Genomic DNA, 18,788 nt, shown 5'->3' with positions numbered 1-18,788 from the left:
ATGTATCTTGAATCTATCTGCGAATAATGTCGACAGGTGCGTTGCCAATATGAGAACAATAGAGGTGCCAACCGCTCATGAAGTGAGTCGGTACAAATTGACCGCGATATTTTAAATTCATTCTAACAAGAAATAATTTTCTATCTCTATTAGATTCTGAGATATTCATCAAAAAATCATTTCATGGTTTCGTGTAGACCGTCGCATGGTTTTTGGGTTCTATAGCATCAAACGGAAAGTCATCAATCGATAGCGGGAGCAACAAGAGTAATGCCTTTGGGTTACTTCTAATTAATTTTAACGTATTTTAAATTGAATTTGGCGCTTCCACTCTCCGCCGTACGCAGAGACGATCTTGGGACCGAGGATCTCTGCGAGCATTTCTGGGCGGCCTTCCGGGAATTTGGATGAGCTTCTGCGAGATCCGAATTGCCGAGAGGGTGCCACTTCCTGGACAGTATTGGTGACACAGAGCCCAGCTAATGTTGAGAGCGAGCGGAGGAAGAGGACAACACCAAAAATTGAATATTGCTGATGCTGTTGTATTTGAGGGACGGACTGTATTCCGAGAACTATTTTTGAAAGATGACATTATTTGTATTATTGAAATTTATGGGACTATAATGTATTTTGGATGAAATGGTGTGAGATCATGTGGTGGGGTTGCGCCGTTGAAATGAGACTGAAAATGTCCGATGGGCTTGTTCTAGATCCTGGTCGAGTTTGAGAGAATACGATTCGAAATATTCTATAGTTCTGAGGGGCTCGGGACCCTACGAACTTCAAATCAGCGGTGCGCGTGGTGGCTGATTTTCGCCTCTTTTTCTGTGTTGCGGCCCAGGCTCCTGTGAAATTAGCAATTTTGTCGACATCTCCGACATCTAAGTCGTGAAGGACTAATTCATTTTGGAGTCTAATTACCGGATGAAACCCTGGCCACTCTGATCAGTAGATATTTTGTTCGATAATTTTGTTTGGCTCTCTCGTTCGTATTTTATACGGATATGAAACATATTCTCCTTATTTACTTATCTGTCTCGCGACATTGGAATGATTAAGAATGTTACGAGTCTTTATGTTTGAAATTTGAGTCATAAGATTGTGATTTAGTTGATATTTAATCCTCGTCGTTGTTTGTTCATTGGAGCTTCCTTCCTTCCTTCTATCGAAACAAGTCTTCCATTTGTCACGAGCGAAAATCCGGAGATGACTTTCCCCGTTCAATTATCGATTATTAGAAATTATGGAAACCTCTAGAGTCTCTTGTGACTCAAGTAAGCTAACGGTTGTGAAACGTAGTGTTCGATTTGTGAAGATGGGCCACGAATTACCTCTGAACCATTAAATTCGCACATCCATACGAAATTCCTTGCAACTTGCCAGTTCAGCTACCCAATAACCCCCAAAACACGGAAACCGTGAGAAAATATTGGGTGTATGACTTAATTTTTACAGATTTTTCAGCAAATTTATTTAACAGAAAAAATAGAGAACAACGAACTCAATCTTGAAAGTATTGTCCATCGTTTTTGATGATCTTGTGCCATCTCTGAGGTAATATACGAATACCGTTGCGAAAGAAACTTGCAGGCTTCGCGGCGATAAAGTCATCGAAGAATTTACGCACATCGTCCAGCGTTTTGAACTGTTTATCCACTAAGGCGTGCTACATTGACCGGAATAAGTGATAGTCGGATGGGGCGAAATCTAGTGAATATGCCGCGTGCGGGAGAACTTTCCATTTCAAGTTCAAGAGGGTCTTTTGAGTCGCGCGAGCAACCTGAGGTAGAGAATTGTCATGCAGCACTATGACTTGCCTGCTTCCTTGCCCAGTAAATAGTCTTTTCCGATCAAGTTCTTCGCTCAGTTTGTTCAATTGTTGGCTGTAGCGTTCCGCAGTCACTGTCTGACCAGTTTCCAGGAGTTCGTAATAAAGCCCACCCTTTATGTCCCACCAGATACACAGGAGAATCTTTTTTAAGTGGATGTTCTGTTTCGGCATCGGCTTACTGGGTTGCCCGGGATCTACCCACGACTTTTTACGTTTGGGATTCTCGTAAAAATATACTTTTCATCACCCGTCACAATTTTCTTCAAGAAGTCTTTTTTGTATTGCCGGGCAAGCAGTGAAAGGCACGTGTTCATACGTTTACCTAGGTTGTGTTCGGTCAACGCATGTGGGACCCACCTTCCAACTTTNGAATGGAATGCCACATCATTGGCATTGTCTGCTCCAGCTAGGTCCTCTTCTCGATTCAGCATCTCGACAACTTTGGCCAATACCTGGTCCTCGTCAACATCACCTCCAACCACCTGGCGTGACTGTCCCAGGANTCATACGTTTACCTAGGTTGTGTTCGGTCAACGCATGTGGGACCCACCTTCCAACTTTTTGGATTTTTTCCATTTGGTGCAAACGCTTGGAAATAGCTGTTTGGGTGACTCCTAACTAAGCTGCATGCTCTTGTTGCGTTTGCATTGAGTCTCCATCCAGTAGAGCTTGCAATTCCGCATCTTCAAATTTTCAAGGCTGTCCAGGGTGCGGCTGGTCACTAAGATCGAAATCACCACTTCTAAAACGTTTGTACCAATAATTACACGTGCCATAAGACACAACGTTCAACACTACATATTGATTCCCGTGCTTTGGAAGCAGTTTGTCCTTGTTAGCATTCGTATGAAATGCAGTGCCGAATGTGCTGTTTATCAGTTGCCATCGTAAACTCTGCTATTCTGAGAGGTTATGTAACTCCCGTAGACTTGTCGTTCGGTGTTCTGAAACCTTTTGTCCGATCCTTTCAGAACCACAAAAGACCGCGAAAATATTTCTATTTTAAATATAATTTCATGCGCGAAGAAAAAATCTGTAAAAATTAAGTCATACACCTAATTTCTCATGATAATAATTAACACATCGGTTCGGAGCCAGCCAGTATCTTTGCTTCTATATAAATCGAACTAATAACTCAAAATCAGCACAAATGTCCGTCGGAAGTTCGAGAATTCGGGATTTATAAATATTAGGCTGCTAAAATTAAATTTTTTTAGCGAGCTGTTTTCGACTTTTTCAATGCCTCTTATACGCGACTAAAACTCAGATTCCTCTGTCTCTTGCCCTTCCGGAGAACACTGAGCCAGCAAAAAAAGCAAGTCTCGAACAACCAATCGGTGGACAGCTTTACTTAGTTGCAGATCAGTGGCGCCGCCAGGAGGCCTTGACGTTGACCTCGCTATTTTTACCAATGAAATCATTTGCGGGCTGCGTCAGCCTCAGCGGGGCCGGATCGTGGTGGCCTGAGTGTTTCTTCTTCGGAGTTATTAGTTTAAGAATTTCGTCTTGGATTTTTATTCGTTTCTGTGGTTGTTCTGGTAATAACGACCTGGCGCTCAACTTTTTAGTCCTTTCAGGGTTGTTGTACATCGAAGGGCAGCATAGTGGAAGGAGGTTTCCGTGAAGCTCCTAAAATTACACCACAATATGTGGGTTGGGCCATTCATAATTAAATAAAATAAATTAAATTAGATAAATTGAAAGAACTGGTTCAGGCAATTCAGAAATCCGTTTACTCCAAGCAGAAAGTCGTTCATGTTGACCGACTTACTCCATTCTCTGAGTAATCGCTCTATCCAGATATTTGCATCATTTGAATATTCCTGATTTTTTTTTACGGCTGCTACTGATTCCAGAAGATTTTGTGATTTATTTTTTTCATTTATCCGCGGGCAGTTTAGAAATGACAAAGTATTACCATGGAATACTCCTCAACAATTAGTACCTGATGCAAATAGTTGAATCGATTGTTACTGGTTCCTCATAACCTTTCGAAAACTTGACAACAACTGAACTCTGCTATTTGGAACCTTCATTTCTCAAGTTTGAATCCTCAACTTCCTCTACAGGGATCTCAAGAGACTACTGGGTCATCACGATCGTTGGAACATCTTATCGAAAGGAAAAACTAACGGCATCCTCTATCAAGATTCATGAAATTACTTCGATTTAAAACTCCTCTCTTTTTCTATTTCCCATCTGGGTTATTGAAAGAGAGTTAGGTTGAAGGCCCCAGATCAATAGAGTATGATTTCAGTCAGCGATTGCACTGCAAACTCAAGTGTGTAAAATCTGTAGACACTTTTTACACGTTTTAAAGTGTGTATACAGGGTGTTAGGGAATGATCCGTTTTCCTCTTGACAGTTGATAGGAAAAAAATCACAGATTATGGGAAAAATCTTTAAAAAAATATTCATTTGACGGATTTTTTTATTTTCAAGATTGAAAGTTGACGGAAAAACGTTGAGAAATTCGGAGTCCGAAGTTGACTCAAGATGGTGGAAAAAACATCCGGCAGCGTCGCAAATATCATGAAGTCAGTTGTTGCGCTAGGAATTTTTTTCCCAGAAAGTTGAGTCTTGGATTATGGAGAAATATGAGATACGATGCGGCGATCCCAAGTGAAAATTCTGTTCAGGTCTCGATCAGAAACTGATCAAGTCCGATCCGAAATTCTGATCAGGCATGTTACGCCTCTGCCTTAGGTTTTTCCACTAGGGTTTCTCCGTCTTCTATCATTAGGCATTAATTAAATTTAATTTTTTTGAGAGAAAAAATTAGTAACTTCCTAGCCGGGAATCGAACCCGGGACCTCTCAATGTCGCGTCGGGTGCTCTTACTTTTTTTTCCCAAGGTTTTTATTCGTGAACAGTCAATATATACATATTTACATCATTTAAAAACTAGAATCAAAAAACTTTTATGATGAATATTTTCATTCGATTTTATAACTTATGGCCCATTAGTGGCTCTCGCGTTATGACATTGTATTTTTGTATTTGATTTCATAATAACAATGTATTTTTTTGGGTGTGCAAATTGTATTCGCTAATAATAATTACATGTGTAAACATTGTAATGTGCCTAAAAAAAAATTAAATTTTTTGCTGTATGTAATAAAAAAAAAGTCACAGCCGGGTATTCGCAAGTAAAAGAAGGGTTTTTCTTTTTTTTAGTGTAATTTTTACGAATAACTTATTGTGAAACTTATAAATTGAATCACTCAGAAATATTTGATGAGTGGGTTATAATTAGTTTATAATTATAATTATTTAAAAAAAAATTTTTTTTTGTTCACAGTATCTGTGTTTAAAATTATCAGAAATAACTCCTTTTTTTTAAATGAAAAAAAATTTTCCTAAGGAGGTCGAAAATTATTCCTACGGAATCTGTTTCTTTGATTGTTCTTATTCTTATTAGACTCTTTATAGATTTTTTCACGAACTGTGAGTTCTCTTATGTATTTATCTTCTGCATCAAGCCACCAATATTTTTTGGTTACTCTATCAAAATTTTCGAAGTCGATTTTTGGTATATCTCTTGCATAAATTAATGGTTTAGAATCTAAATCATCTAATGGAATCTTTTTGACTTTTTTATGTCTTCTAATATGGAATAAAATGGGTTTGTTCCATTCGTCTTGGAACAGTCCCATCTTATCGTATTGAGTGAAATATGGAGGCTTAATTTCATTGCATCTAGCCCTTTTAATTGCCTCCTCCGCTGGGAACTCGGCAAGGGCGTTTATTGTATCATTTTTAATGTCTTTAATCTTGTTATAGTAATTTCTTGTTAATTTAAGGATAAAATTGTCGATTCTCGGAATTTCCGCTTTATTATAGAGAACACTATTCCTCACCATACGCTGATAATCTGAGTGGGGAGATCTATACATAAATAGACAAGCTCTTAAACATTTTCTTTCGAAAACTCTCAGTTGTTCCATCTGATGAGCTCCCATATTCCATAAAATTTCACAACCAAATGTCAGTAATGGTCTGATGAGAAGCAAATAGCAGATTATTCTCGCTCTTTTATTTATATATTTGTTATGAAATAGATAACCAAGAGATTTATAACGACTTCTGGCTTTTTCATTTGGATATCAAAATGATTGGAGCATCGGATCAAGTTATCAATGTGTATCCCGAGGTACTTAACAATTTCTTTATTAGGAATAAGGGTTTCAGTGTTGGTATCTGGATTTTTAATTTTTATTTCAAATTGTTTGACACTTTTTCTTTTCTTTCCCAACATATGGTAGTAAATTGATCGGAACAGAATAGTTTCGCTCTTCAGAGGATTGACTCTGAGATTCCAGGCCGAGTATAACGCGTTCACTTTATTTGTTAATATATTAAGTTTATTCGAGATCAATCCCCCATCATATCCCGCCACATAAATGATGCGGTCGTCAGCGTAGGCTAGTGAGTAGGTATCAGTATCATTATTTAGATCAAAAGCATTGATCACGTGAGCGGTGAAAATCGAGAAAAGACAAGGAGAATTGATTGTGCCTTGTTGTAGGCCTTCTTCGATGTGAAAAAGTGAACTCATTAAACCATTTTGATTCAAGACTCTAAAATTTTTTTCATGTGTCATATTCCATATAGTTCTCACTAAAGGGGTTGGAAATTTGTTTTTTATCAGAATAAAAATTAATCCATTCAGCCAAACCGAGTCAAATGCCTTTTCCAAATCTAGTAGGACTGCTCCTACCATTTTATTATGGAAGACATTTTCACTAACATCACTTAATAATTTATTGACCGCATGAATTGTCGAATGACGGTGCCTGAAACCATATTGGTTATCAAAAATTATTTTGTTTTCTTTCTCATATGAAAGGATTGAATTATTTATAACCGCCTTAAAAACCTTACTCAACGATGGGGTCATACTGATTGGCCTATAGCTAGCAGGGTCAGACAAATTTTTGTCCTTTTTATATATTGGAACAACTAAAACCATTTTCCATTGAACAGGAAAGTAGTAGTTGTTCAGGCAATTGTTGAAGATTTTTACCAAATCCAGGATCATAATACTCGGAAGATGTTTAATAATTATTGATGGGATTTTATCCGTTCCACTCGAAATTTTATTCGGTAAATATTTAAGAATTAATTTAATCGTGTTAACGTTAGTAAAATATCTGTCAACAGATGATTTTGAGTCAGCTTTTGATGCTTTATTATTATTATCAAAATTAGTGAATGAGCGACAATTGTTTATGTCGTTAAATATCTCGGATTTACAAGTTTCTATTTTTCTATCTATTAATTCCTTTAGTCTGGTATTTTCGTTAAGATAACGGGGTGAATTCACTCTCTGATAATGAGCGCCTAAAACGTTGATCAAGTCCGACTCCTCAGTGACAACAAACTCGTTGCCGTCAATAGGAATGCGGGCAACATCACAACGGGCCTCCGTTATCAGGGAGTCGTTGTTTGAGTTAATTCTGAGCTCTTTGATAATTAGTTTTTTTTTTCGGTCTGAAGATGTTATTTATTGTCGGTATAAATTTTTCCGTGTCTCTATAATCGATTTTTTTATGTATATTATGCCAATGTTTTTCTACTGCTCAGCCAAAGGTGGAGTTGAGGTTTTTTTTACATTTTATTAATGAATTTTGAATCAATTGAGTTTCAGGATTCATTTTTTTCGGATCTCTCTTCAAAAGTTCATTGTAAATCGTTAACATTTTTCTTTTAATTTTTTGTAATTTATTAAGTTTAGAATTAGAGTATTTATAAATGTTACCTTTAGGTTTTCCTTTAGGAACTTGAGTTTCAATTGATTTGATAATATAATTAGAAAAATCTTCAATGTATTGGTCAATTTCTTGATTGGTTAGATTTTTATCATCTGGAATTTTTATTTTATAATTATCGTGGAGATGCCCTGAGAAATAATCCCAATTGGTTGGTTTATATAAAAAAAATTCACTCTCTGGATTATTATCAATGTTAATACTCATTTAACAATCCAGTTGAATATGCACAATTAGAGCCTTGTGATCGCTATCAAAAATATGTGTACGAATTTTTTTATCAATTAGATTATCTATATTCATTCGTGAGTCAATCAGAACTAGATCCAGAAAAGATTGAGAATGTGCAATCGATTGGTGGAATTATATTCAATTTAAACTTATGCTCATTGTCGTCGGGTGCTCTTACCATCTGAGCTATCAGGACACTTACGAATTTCACTCTCAAATTGACTCATACCCGAGTGGAAATTCTGTTCAGGTCTCGATCAGAAACTGATCAAGTCCGATCCGAAATTCTGATCAGGCATGTTACGCCTCTGCCTTAGGTTTTTCCACTAGGGATGATTCAATGCATGTTTCATAACCTATCTCAGGAAATACAACGATTCATCAGTTGAACACGACGGTGTGTGAGAGGAGATGTTCGATAACCTGCAGTTCAGCGTGGGATAGCTGCATTTTGAACATTCCGATATGAGGATGGTAATTTCTCATCGTGAAGAGTGATCAAAAATTATGGACATAACCTCGTTTTTGTACTGTGCGGTAATTCCATAGGCTGAGTCCAACCCTGAGGTTTCTTACGGCTGAAGAATATGTAAAGTTCTGACGAAATAAGAGTCTGAGGTACTCATTCAGTTCTAGATTTTAGTGAAGAGCAAATTTGGAATTGGAAATGATTCCATGGGACAGTAGAATTCCGCTCATGGCGGGCAGTGCCAAGGGCCATGATGATTTACTGACTCAATCAAAGAGGGTCGCCTCTTTCACAAAGCCGTATTGTTTTCCCATGTTGCCTATTGAAACAGATCTCACAAAGCTTCAATTAAATTCAATGGGTAGAGAAAAACTAGAGGTTCAAGCGTTACTCTGATTAAAAATTAAAAGTCAATTTTATGATTTTTTCTCTATGAGAGAGTGAGTTACTCTGCAATTGGTAAAAGAGTAACAGTTGTATTAGGTGTGTCACTTAATTTTTACAGATTTTTCAGTCAATTTATTTAATATAAAAAAAAGAGATCAACGAACTTCATCTTGGAAATATCGTCCATCGTCTTCTATGACCTTGCGTCATCTCTTAGGTAACATTCGAATACCGTTGCGAAAGAAACTTCCAGGCTTCGAGGCGATAAAGTCATCGACGAATTTACGCACATCGTCCAGCCTTTTAAACTGTTTATTCACTAAGGTGTGCTGCATGGACCGAAACAAGTGATAGTCGGATGAGGCCAAGTCTGGTAAATATGTCGCGTGCGGGAGACTTCCGCATCCCAAGTTTAAGAGGGTTTTCTGAGTCGCGCGAGCAACGTGAGGTCGAGCATTGTCATGCAGCAGTATGACTTGCCTGCTACCTTGCCCAATAAATGGCCTATTCCGATCAAGTTCTTTGCTCAGTTTGTTCAGTTGTCGGCTGTAGCGTTCCACAGTCACCGTCTGACCTGTTTCCAGGAGTTCGTAATAAAGCACACCCTTCATGTCCCACCAGATACACAGGAGAATCTTCTTTAAGTGGATGTTCTGTTTCGGCGTCGATGTACTGGATTGTCCGGGATCTACCCGTGACTTTTTACGTTTGGGATTCTCGTAAAAAGTATACTTTTCATCACCCGTCACAGTTCTCCACAAGAAGTCCTTTTTTTGTTGCCGGGCAAGCAGTGAAAGGCGTTGACTAGGTTGTGTTCGGTCAACACCTGTGGGACCCACCTTCCAAGTTTTCGGATTTTTCCCATTTGACGCAAATGCTTACAAATATCTGTTCGGCTGACTCCTAACTGAGCTGCAAGCTCTTGTTGCGTTTGCGTTGAGTCTTCATCCAGTCGAGCTTGCAATTCCGCATCTGTAAACTTTTTCGAGGCTGTCCAGGACGCGGCTGATCACTCAGATCGAAATCACCACTTCTAACACGGTTGTACCAATAATTACACGTTTCATAAGATACAACGTCGGCACCAAGAACACTACACATTAATTCCCATGCTTCAGAAACATTTTTTCCTTGTTGGAATTCGTATAAAATGCAGTGCCGAATGTGCTATTTATCAGTTGCTATCGTAAACTCTGCTATTCTGAAAGGTTATGTAACTTACATAGACTTGTCGTTCCGTGTTCTGAAACCTTTTGTCCGATCCTTTCAGAACCAGAAAAGACCGTGAATATATTTCTATTTTAAATATAATTTTAAGCTCGAAGAAAAAATCTGTAAAAATTAAGTCACACACCTAATAGAAATAACATTAAGTGATGGTATTCCCAAGTTGCTCCAACCAATAATTGTCTACTGGATCTCTCGATTATTCCTCAATCTCTGTCGTTTAGTTCAAAAGATGAATAAAAATGAATTTTGAGAAAATTCAATGAACTAAATAGAGAGAATGAATAAATAAATAAATTGAATAAATTGACAATTGAAAAATTCAATAAATTTAGCAGCAGGTCAATAACCGCACAGATGAACCACATTACTCGGACCAACGTTTTTCTGGATTACACGGGAACGATGCAATATAAATAAGCAAACTCAACTTTATAATGTTTCTGTGGATGTAATAGTGCGCTTGTCTTAACGTAATAGTGCGATTGTCTTTATGCAGCTGTTTAAATATTCAGATTGGAATATGAATTATTTCTAATAACTTGGTTAGGCGTGAGAAATACTGCTTTTCCATCTTCGGCTGCTGAATTGTCGACTAAGTTCGATTTCATAATTTGATGACCGTTACATTAATACAGTAACAGCTATGTGAAAATCCCCTCTAGACTTTTCAGCCTATCAAGTTCGAGATTTTACGATATTTTCTCAGATAAACGATAGGAAGAAAGGAACAACGATGAAATTCAATGGAAAAATGTTGGTAAAGCCAGTCATGTACCTATCATTACCATTCAATATCATTGCTATGACTGTATTGCTTTGTCCAAGTTAGTCAGAGTAGCGTACTATTACATCCACAGAAACATCATAAAGTTGAGTTTGCTCATTTTTATTGCATTGTTCCCTAGTAATCAAGCGAAATACTGAGTAATTCGTTTCATCGTTGCTCTTACTGCTCTGAGGTTAAATTCAATCGCTTTATTGGCTTTATGTAGCTGGTGAAATATTTGGATTAAACTATGAATTTTCCTAATTATTTTTATGTCACGAGACCTCATAAACCGCGATTCTAATCTTGCTTCGCTCGGTTAGATCGCCGTTTTCGGGCCCAGCGACATAAAATATTGTATGTCACACAGCGATAAAAGTATTATCTGACAAATGGGATTATAAACTCAATTCGTCAGATAATACTTTTATCGCCTGATGACATAATCTATTTTAAAGACGAAAACTTGGTCAGGTGGGAGAACCACTGCTCTTCTATCTTCGGTAATTGTAACAAATATGTAATATTCTCTTTAGACCTTTCAGCCTATCAAGTTCAGGATTTTAGTTTTGAGCCTTTCGCGGCCATTATTAATGATATTATTGGCTTCCGGATGGATGCCGCGTTTGGTTTCAGCATTGCGCCGACGTTTCGCAAACATTGCAGTCGGCATCTTCAGGGCTATGAGCTCCGATGTTTGGGGGTTGTCCTTATATGTCTTTCCCTGTGATGGTGGCGGAATGGCAAGGGGGGGGGGGTCAGCCAATCGTATAGTTTTAATTGATCAGCTGGTCAATTGAAATACCGGGAGGACGGTTTTCCAAGTGGGGTTCACTTGATATCCTCTGTCCCTGTTGAGGTTGTTAGGGTTTTTGTGGATTTTCAAACCCTCTCAATATTTCCTTTCGAAATAACCTTGAGATTTGGCCAACATTCTGGCTTGGTCGTACTGGATAGTATGTCCAGTGTTCAGCTAGGATAGACTGTTCTGAGTGACCGTATTTGGAATACCGCTGGTGTTCCTTCATCCGTGTACTGATCTTTCTCCCGGTTTCTGCAATGTACACTTTCCCACATGAGCAAGGGATCTCGTACACTCCTGGTAAGATCAGGGGTGGTCTTGGATCCTTTGCACTCGGCAGCATCTGTCCGATCTTCTTTGGGGGTTGGAAGATCGTTCGGATGTTGTTTTCCGAGTACTTATGCGTTCTGTTGTGTCTTTCAGATAGGGGAGGAGGGCCACTTTAGGTCTTTCCTCCTTTCCTCAGGATCAGTCTCCTCTCGGGGAGCAGAGAGCTTGCTCTGTAGCTTATGCTTGACCTTTCGAATTTGATAGATGTTATATCCATTCTTGGTCAGAGCTGTCTCAAGATGTTCAACTTCACTGTCGACGTCGGAGGGTTGGGAGATTGTGAGTGCTCTATACATTAGGGAGCTAATGACAGAGTTCTTTTGGGAGGGGTGGTGATGGGAATTGGCATTCAGATACCTATCTGTGTGAGTTGGTTTGCGATATACTTGGTGGCCTAGAGTGCCATCCTCGTTACGTCGAATCAGCCCATCTAGAAATGGAAGACATCTGTCGTGCTCATTTTTCATGGTGAACTTGATGCTTGCATGCTGAGTATTCAAGAACTCCAGGAACTGAGTTAGAGCAGTCTTTCCGTGTGACCAGATGACAAAGGTGTCATCCACATACCTGAACCACACAGTTGGTTTCTGAGACGCTCACTTTAATACTTCGTTCTCAAGATGTTCCATGAATAAATTTGCAATAATCGGGGAGATAGGAGAACCCATTGCTGCTCGCGATTTTTGCTCATAGTACTCTCCTTTGAATCGAAAGTATGTAGAAGTCAAGCAGTGCTCAATTAAGGGAAGGAATCGGGGGGAAATGTCTTTGGATTTTTTGATGATTTCCAAGGTTTCTGGCATTGGGACGTTAGTGAAGAGTGATTCTACATCAAAACTCACTAGAATATCATCTGGTGAAGTCCTGAGATTTCTGAGTTTGTTGACGAAATCCAGTGAGTTCTGAATGTACGAATCACTTAGACCAGTCAACTTTTGGAGTGGTTTCGTGAGAAACTTAGCCAGCTGGTAAGTTGGCGCTCCAATATTGCTAACAATAGGGCGGAGAGGAACAGACTCTTTGTGGATTTTGGGGAGTCCATAGAGTCTGGGAGGAAAGGATTCTTTAGGAGTAAGGAATTTTGTCAGGTCCGCCGAGAGATCAGCTTTTTTCAGGAGATCAGTAGTTTTATGCTGAATTGTACGAGTAGAATCCTTCCTGAGTTTTATCTAAACTCTGAAATCAAAAAAACATTGCACTGAGCTTTCCCGAGTAGTCGTTCTTATCCATAACCATCGTGGCATTGCCTTTGTCGGCCGGAAGAATAATGAGATCATTATTCTCGTTCAGACGACGCAGTGCAAGACGTTCCTCCCTGGTGATATTGTCACTAGGTGGAGTAGCCTTGTAGAGGATATTGGACAACTGACTCCGGATTTCATCACTGGTCTCCAAAGGAAGATGGTAGATCGCTGTCTCGGTCCAACTGATAATTTCCTCGGTAAGGATCATTTTGGGGGCAACAGCGAAGTTATGTCCTTTCGCCAATACAGACACCTGTGCTGCACTGAGCTCGTATTTGCTCAGATTCTTCACAGTATCAGTGAGGGTTGGGACTTTCTCCTGCGGGATCAGCTTCTTGAACTTACTGTTCTGACTCTCAGTTCTCATCTCAGCTGTTCAGACTGCTTGTTCATAAGTAACACGATCAAGAGTCTCCCACAGCTGAAACTCTAACGTCTGAGCCAGGCGAAGGTGAAGATCGAGAAGCTGTCTGGAAAGTTGAGTCAAGTTCTTCCTAGCCGCTGTTATTCTTTCCTTGAACCGTCTCAATGAAGCTTGGCGGAGGATGGCATTTGCCTGCTTCGAGGGAAAAGGGTTCCTCAGATGGAGGAATTTTGGTACCACTTGGTGGTCACTTCACTCTTTTGATGGTCATGGCACCTTTTCAAAAAGGTTAGGGAGCACAGTTGGACGTGCAAGGACTTCCTAAGTTTGGTGAATGAATTCACCAACCCAAGAATAGCCTCTCCATGGGGGCGTTTAATCTTAGTTTTGAGGCTTTCGCGGCCATTATTAATGATATTATTGGCTTCTGGATGGATGCCGCGTTTGGTTTCAACATTGCGCCGACGTTTCGCAAACATTGCAGTCTGCATCTTCAGGGCTATGAGCTCCGATGTTTGGGGGTTGTCCTTATGTCTTCCCCTGTGATGGTGGGGGAAGGAGATGGCGGGGTCAGCCAATCGTATGGTTTTAATTGATCAGCTGGTCAATTAAAAAACTCAAAGGAGCAGCACATTATAAAGTTGAGTTTACTCATTTTTATTGCATCGTTCCCGTGTAATCGTGAAAAATGTTGGTCCGAGTAATTCGGTTCATCTTTGCGATTATTGCTCTGCTGCTTAATTTATTGGATTTTTCAATTTTCAATTTATTCAATTCATTTATTTATTCATTCTCTTTATTTAATTCATTGAGTTTTCTCAAAATTCATTTTTATTCATCTTTTGAACTGAACGATAGAGATTGAGAAACAATCGAGAGCTCCAGTAGACAATTATTGGTTGGACCAGCTCGAGATTACCATCACTTGCTGTTATTTCTACAACTGTATTGCTCTCTCTTTGCAATTGCAGAGTAGCTCACTCTCTCATAGAGAAAAAATCATAAAATTAACTCTTAATTTTTAATCAGAGTAACGCTTGAACCTCCAGTTGTTCTCTACCCATTCAATTTGATTGAATATTTGTGAGATCTGTTTCAATGGGTAACATGGGAAAACAATACGGATTTGTGAAAGAGGCGACCCTCTTTGATTGAGTCAGTAAACATCATGGCCTCTGGCACTGCCTCCCCCCCCCCACGAACGGAATTCTACTGTCCCATGAAATTATTTCCAATTCCAAATTTGCTCTTCAGTAAAATCTAGAATTGAATGAGTACCTCCGACTCTTATTTCGTCAGAACTTTACATATTTATCAGACGTCAGAAACCTCAGGGTTGGACTCAGCCTATGGAACTACCGCACAGTGCAAAAACGAGGTTATGTCTATGATTCTTGATTACTCTTCACGGTGAGAAATTACCATCCTCATATCGGAATGTTCAAAATGCAGCTATTCCACGCTGAACTGCGTTATCGATCATCTCCTCTCTCACACTGTCGTGTTTAACTGATGAATATTTGCATTTCCTGAGATAGGTTATGAAACATGCATTGAATCATCATCGCATCCTATCTCACATTTCTGGGGAAAAATCCCTACAACAGCAATTCATTTCATGATATGTGCGACGTTGCCAGATGTTTTTTCCACCATCTTAAGTCAACTTCAGACTCCGAATTTCTCAACGTTTTTCCGTCAACTTTCAATCTTGTTAATAAACAAATCCATCAAATGAATATTTTTTTAAAGATTTTTCCCGTAATCTGTGATGTTTTTCCTATCAACTCTCAAGAGGAAAACGGATCATTCCCTAACACCCTGTATATGCAATTCGCATGAAGTGTGTAGCTGTGTCGCACCATATGCGTGTAAAAAATATACTTTTCCAGTGTGTATCATGATTTATTTGATTTGCTCGTACATACCTTTCATCTATGTAGTTTATTATAGTGGCATAGGGGGTAACACATTTGGGTTTATAGGGTTTGCAACAGGGCTTTTTGATGCAAAACTTAACATGTTCAGAATTTCGGCCGAAAGAATCGTTTGTGAGTAAATCTTTATTTGCCATAGGGAAAAAGCTATTACGGAAATTTATCGAAATTATACCACCTTATTTAATCGAATACCACGATTCTATTGATTGAAATTCTGAGGAAGAAATAATCCTTAATATAGTAGTTAAAAATAGATTATTGCTCTTCTTCTTATATAGTATGGCTATTTTTGCCAATCAATTGGCAATATGCTTCCACATTTATTCCAAATTAGCCATGAAGCTATAACTAGTGGTATAAGCGCTACCGGAGAATTCAATTTAGAGCATTTCTAAGGGCGTAGGTGTCAATCATATTTAAAAATATTTTTCAAATGCGAACGAACTTGTGCAGGACTTATTAGTATATTTTGATTCGACTGCGGAAAAGTGTTTTTTGACCCGTGGGAGGTGTGTAGCGCTAGCCCAAGCGTCAAAGAACACTTTGGCCACTAGTGTCGAACTTTATTTTTCATCACAATTTACGAACAGTGGGATTAAAATTCCACTTTCCGCTCAAGTGATGAAAATTCATTTTATCATCTCTTATTATATGCAATTATTTCTGAAATGCATGATTTTAGGAAAATATGTGAAACGAGCATTTTTGTAGCAGAGAAGGTCCCTATGAAATAAGTTGGGTGAATTGATCAAGATTAAGATTTTTACTGTTTAGAGTTACCTTGGGATGAGGCGAATCCACAATGTCCAGAATATGCAGCATGGATAGAAGCAAAATATATGAGTTTGACCCCCTGGAAGAAACTCGACACAATTCCTTTAGGTCTTATTAGAAACGTTCTCATCCACGCACCAGTCTCAAGATTTAAAATCACAGACATTAAAACTCACCGGTGGTATCTGAAGAATCTCTGCAAAGGTAAAATTAATATCTGATCCATATGAATAACACACTACTTAAATTTGAAAGTCCTGCATGGAAAAAAAGCCTTTGAGAGGCCTTTTCTCATATATGTAATGACTTAACTCAATGCGGCACAGAGCTTACGGAAAGTTTCGGTGTGAAGGAAGTCTGAGGGGCAACAACTTTTGTAGGGGTGAAAACTATTATTGTCATTTAAGAAAACTGACTTCAAGTTCCTAGCATCGAAACATAAGCAACGGGGGCCTAGATTCCATCAGAACTAACAAGGAACACTAGGTAGGTGTCCGCCTCCGATTTGGATGAAACTTGAATATGTTATAGAGTACTCAAAACTAAGTGCCACGTATTTTTTTTTTATCGGGGCATACGCGGATTTAGGGGGTGAAACTGCCCTCTGAAGTTGACCATCTTTCGGGGTATTTCTTCAATTGCGCACACAGCGAAAATATTTGGACAATTTTTTTGCAATATAACAGGAAGCTCATGGAAAATGATTAAGATAGAAATTGAAATCATCTCCGTGGGGTGAAATTTCGGGGGTAAACTACCCCCGTGAAAAGTCATTTATTCTAAATATATATATCGCTCCGAATTTCATAAAACCAATTTCATTTGAAAGTGCATAAAAAAATACAACATGTCTTTATTTGCATTCTTTTTTAAATTGCAATTTAAAGGCAATAGAATAGATCAATTTCCTGGAATTGGCCCGCTTTGAAATTTTTTGCAGTATAAAAAAAAGCTCATCGGAAATGATGAAAAAAACCATTGGAATCGTCTCCGGAGGATGAAGTTTGGGGGTCAAACTACCTCTGCGAAGAGTCAGTTTCCCCATGAAAAAACTATTGCCCGAAATTTTATGGAATGATTCCGATTTGAAAAAACATGAAAAAAACGCGCGATGTCTCTTTTGGATCTTTCCTGGAAAAAATTTGGCCAGTGGTGTAGAATAGAATGAATTGAAAATAACTTTCAAATGAGAAGATCTTACGACCCTGATGTTTATATTGTTTTTGAAAAGATTTTAACGAGGACGTATGATAATTACATTGTCGCGATCATTCAAATCCATATCAGAACAGTATGCCAGACTTATAAAAATATCCATCCGAGTGTCATCTGTCTTGATTGAAAATAACATCACGGTGATAAATATGCACAGCTTACAATATCGGTGTTTTATGCTTTAATTCCTCACGCAAATACAATCACAATCAGTTTACAAGTGTCCATCAACGAAAACAGTCTCTCCGTGGGTATCGTGTTTCTGTGACCGTTTCATAGTGAAAGTTAATCCAACCAACATTATCAGACTTTTCATGACAACATTTGAAGTTCTCAATCTTGCTGAAACGCCTGTGAACAATGAGGAACGCGAATTAGCGGACACCTTCCAAAGGATATTAATTCAATCCATGGAGGAATAAAATGGGGCTGAAATGATTGAAGAAACATCTCTAGATTTTCAAGAGCCCTATAAACATATAGAAATGGCGGTCGAGGATAAAGAATTTCAACCACATACCAAAGAATCATCTGAAAGTTTGTGACGAGGCATTCTTCTATTATTATTTTTATTATTTTTATTATTATTTTTATTATTTTCTAGGGAGCCTACAGGCACCAGATGGCAGCCACACGGAAACCATGGGAGAGACTCTGAAACTCCTAATGAACACCCACTTTCCAGGCTTCATACAGGCCCAGGAGAGAGATAAAGAAACAATGCAAAATCAGAGGGATGTCTACGAAACCCATGATTGGGCATTGGCAAATAAAGTAGTGCAGCCCTGGGGGGTCAAGTGGGCCATCAAAACCTTTGAACCCTTCAAGGCACCGGGACCAGACGGGATCTACCCAGCCCTATTACAGGAAGGGATAGAGACTATCACGGGACCCCTAACCAAGATACTCAGAGCTAGTATAGCCCTGAAATATGTCCCTAGTGTGTGGAATGAGACTAGGATAGTATTCATTCCCAAGCCGGGAAAAACCGGTTATATAAAACCAAAAGACTTCCGTCCTATAAGCCTCACATCCTTCATCCTGAAGACCCGGAGAGGCTGGTGGATAGACACATCAAGACCGGGCCCTTGGCTGACAGACCCCTCGTCCCCCTGTCAATATGCATACAGAGAGGGACGATCAACAGATACCGCCTTACATCACCTGGTGGGACTGATTGAGGGACAACTGGCGGTCAAGGGTTTTGCCATAGGCGCCTTTCTGGATATTGAGGGGGCTTTTGATAGCACTTCGAATCCGGCTATAGAAAAAGCCATGGAAGAACGACAGGTGTCCAAGACTATCATTGCTTGGACACAAAACATGCTGAAAAGCAGAAGACTGTCGGCAGGACATGGGAGGGCATGTGTGGAGGGACGTCCGTCTAGGGGCTGTCCGCAGGGGGGAGTTCTCTCGCCCCTGCAATGGAACCCG

The 18,788-nt window shown here is 39.1% G+C and overlaps 1 protein-coding gene across 4 annotated transcripts in view; it reads left to right on the top strand.

The window, feature by feature from the left end:
* LOC107040402 (serine/threonine-protein kinase grp) overlaps positions 1 to 18,788 on the top strand; it is a 281,876-nt gene that overhangs the window by 87,811 nt on the left and 175,277 nt on the right. For 3 of the 4 annotated variants that reach the window (XM_015260478.1, XM_015260480.2, XM_029126262.1), the window contains exon 6: positions 16,140 to 16,343. The exons of the other annotated variant lie outside the window; for it this stretch is intronic. In XM_015260478.1, the coding sequence (XP_015115964.1) occupies positions 16,140 to 16,343 (204 nt within the window). The remainder of the gene's footprint in view (positions 1 to 16,139; positions 16,344 to 18,788) is intronic. 4 annotated transcript variants of the gene reach the window in all.

This window comes from Diachasma alloeum, unplaced genomic scaffold (assembly GCF_001412515.2).
Source record: "Diachasma alloeum isolate Michigan unplaced genomic scaffold, Dall2.0 Dall_scaffold_00332, whole genome shotgun sequence".
In the NCBI taxonomy this organism is placed as follows: domain Eukaryota; kingdom Metazoa; phylum Arthropoda; class Insecta; order Hymenoptera; family Braconidae; genus Diachasma; species Diachasma alloeum.
The sequence above is the reverse complement of the archived record's forward strand: the minus strand, read 5'-3'. Positions and strand labels throughout refer to the sequence as shown.